This window comes from Tupaia chinensis, unplaced genomic scaffold (assembly GCF_000334495.1).
Source record: "Tupaia chinensis unplaced genomic scaffold, TupChi_1.0 Scaffold000077_1, whole genome shotgun sequence".
Taxonomy (NCBI): Eukaryota; Metazoa; Chordata; class Mammalia; order Scandentia; family Tupaiidae; genus Tupaia; species Tupaia belangeri.
Window position 1 is genome coordinate 10,961 of NW_006159538.1, and position 3,148 is coordinate 14,108.

General features: G+C 47.4%; 1 protein-coding gene across 1 annotated transcript; it reads right to left on the reverse strand.

Annotated features, from left to right (window-relative positions):
* Window positions 1-353: 353 nt before the first annotated feature.
* LOC102488033 (mas-related G-protein coupled receptor member X2) lies at window positions 354-1,759 on the reverse strand. Its single transcript, XM_006142564.1, has 2 exons — window positions 832-1,759; window positions 354-538 (listed from the first exon to the last, which is right to left on the reverse strand). Exons 1-2 carry the CDS (start codon window positions 1,757-1,759, stop codon window positions 354-356), a joined length of 1,113 nt encoding a protein of 370 aa, XP_006142626.1.
* Window positions 1,760-3,148: the final 1,389 nt, after the last annotated feature.

Here is a 3,148-nt window from a genome sequence, read left to right on the forward strand (position 1 = left end):
TGGGTTCAACTGAAGTGCCAGCCTGCTCCACCCAGAGAAGCCACTGTGTGAGAACCAGTGGAAAGGAGCCTGAGCTTCTGGGACCTATTCCCTATGAATTCATAGTATGATGGGTGTTAAAAATAAACTAAGCTATGGGCTATAAAAAAAATGTATTCACTTTCTAAGCTGAACTTACATTTCCAAAATCCCCTTCCTTTCAATTCTCTGATGAGGGTGAGCATTAATAGATTTTTCAGAAGATTTTTTTATTAGAAACAAAAACTATAAAAAGCAAATATTGATATGTTAGTTTATATTAGGATCTATACTGATTTTATGCATGGAAGCTTGGTGCAGGGTTATGGGGATGATCATGCATGTTGCTTCCTGTTGTTCACCTCGTTGGCATGAACCAGTGGCTGGCCTCCAGCTGCTCCACCTTCCCTAGGACACTCGCTCAGCTTCTGTGAACTCTGCACCAGGTGTGTGTTTAGCTCCACGATGAAGGACTCCTGTAGAATTCCCACGCTATCAAAGTTGTAGGCACTGAGAGATCCTGACAAGGGTTCTGTTTCATGGGTCTTAGCTCATCCTCCTGGGTTCCTGCTTGCCCTGAACACTTGCAAGTCCAGAATCAAACACGTAACAGTGATATGGAGACAATATAGCCAGGACTCAGAAATGTGTTAAGGTAAAACGCCCATGATTCCTATATCTCCTTGTCAATCTCTCTATCTCAGTCTACGCCTTGGAGTTTGACCTTAAACAATATGTATATAGCACTTACTCTGGAACAGAATCATTACATGACACTGCTTCCTGAGCTCCCCCTAGTCTCTGGAGGAAGACCTCCTTTACTGTCCCACACCTCAGCTTTGTCCTCTAATGCATTCTGGAGAACCAACTTGAGGGACTGCCTCGGCTGACCTTGCCGCTGCTGCCGCCTCCAGGACCCAACAAAGAAGTAAATGATGGGGTTGGCTCTGCTGTTAATGACAGACAGGATGATCTCAGTTCTGTCAAAATGAATGTCAACCCAGAATGAGCCAAACCACACAATGCCGGGGGGCAGAGCACAGAGGAGGTAGACCAGCATGGTGACCAGGATGGTCACATACAGCCTGGTCAGTGGCATCTTCCGGGAGCCACACAGGAATCTGGCCAGCACAGTCAGGCTGGAGCCAGAGAGAACCACAAACAAAAAAATGAGCCATGTAGGTATGATGAAATAAAATGCCGTACATTGATAGTAGCCATGAATCATAAATAGGAAACGACAGTGGGACCCGATGAAGATGTTCATCAGCAGAGACAGAGCCCAGAGCAGGGCACACATGACAGCTGATAGGTGTCTTGGGCGGCGGCAGCGGTACCAGATGGGGCACAGGACCGACAGGCAGCGCTCGGTGCTAATGGCGCTGAGAATGCTCAGACCTGCAATGTAGGAGGAGATTGTCACAGTCATGAAGACGATGTGGTAGATGATGTTGGGAACGAAGATGTTCATGAGTTCCAGCAAGGAATATACAACATAGGTGCAGAGTAAGAGGAAGTCGGCCCCGGCCAGGTTGAGGATGTAGACGGAGAAGGCATTTCGACGCATGCGGAAACCCAGGAGCCAGAGCACAACTGCATTTCCAGCCAGCCCAATCAGCCCGATAATGACGGTCAACAAGTTGAAGATCCAGGTCTTCATGTTAGAAGTCGGAGGAAAGTCCCGGTCATTTCCATTCCTTGGTGTGAATGTCACCCCCCAGGCTGGGATGGTTGAATTCATGCTCAGGAACTCTGCACTGGTGACCCTGGGAACATGAACAAGAGTTGAGCCCCTGCTGTATGATCACTGACCATCAGGACCAACCTGCTACGTGGGAAGTACTGCTCCTACATACAGGGGAGGGGAATGGAGGCTGTGGAGGTTATATTGATCAAAGGCAGGGAATTCTGGAACCTGGATTTAGGCTTAGTTCTCCCTGACTCTAACCCTGTAGTGCTCTCTCTACTACAACAGGGGTGTCTCTAAAGACCCCAAATTTTCAGTAATGCAACCATAGCCCCTATACACATCCACTCACTGTCTAGAGGTTATGTCATATCCCCAGAACTTCCTAAGGAGAGAAGAGAAAAGACTGGGAAAGGATCCATCTTAGAGCTATGGGTCCACCATTGCTGAGCCCTGGGCCAGAAATTTCCTCTCTGGAGCAGAAATTCAGAAAGAATTTTCTGAAAGCTGACTCTGCTCCTCCCATGACTAACAGTGGTCCTTTCAGGGAGGAGAAAGAGGACTATGTTGTTATAGAGTGTGTGAGCCAGCCAGAAAGAGATAGAAAGAGAGAGAGAAGAAAGAGAGAGAGAAGAAAGAGAGAGAGGAAAAGTGAGAAACCACTGAAGGTGGGGGGCAATGACCACGCTGCAATCCCTTTTCCTCTATTCATCTCTCAGGATTTTGGACATGCACATGCAGTCGGCTGTTTCTCAAGTTGCAGGGACCAGGACTTGAGAAAGGTAAGAGGCAGTCAGCCACGTGACATACAGCCACCTTAACCACCATGTCACTGGTTGGCCCAAGAGAACCATGTTTTAAGGGCATGAGGGGACAACGGGAGATCATTTGGTGTTAAAACATTACAAGTGCCAAGGAGGAAAATACTGAATTACTACTAAGAATTAACCTTAAGTGTAGTTGATAATACAGGTTTACAGTTCCTACCTGTGGTTTTAAGTTTGTTGTTTTTGCTCAGGAACTCTGCACTGGTGACCCTGGGAACAGGAACAAGAGTTGAGCCCCTGCTGTATGATCACTGACCATCAGGACCAACCTGCTACGTGGGAAGTACTGCCCCTGCATACAGGGGAGGGGAATGGAGGCTGTGTAGGTTATATTGATCAAAGGCAGGGAATTCTGGAACCTGGATTTAGGCTTAGTTCTCCCTGACTCTAACCCTGTAGTATTCTCTCTACTACAACAGGGATATCTCTAAAGATCCCGAATATTCAGTAATGCAACCATGGCCCCCACACCCATCGACTCACTGTCTAGAGGTTATGTCATATACCCAGAACTTCCTAAGGAGAGAAGAGAAAAGACTGGAAAGGATCCATCTTAGAGCTACGGGTCCACCATTGCTGAGCCCTGGGCCAGAAATTTCCTCTCTGGTGCAGACAT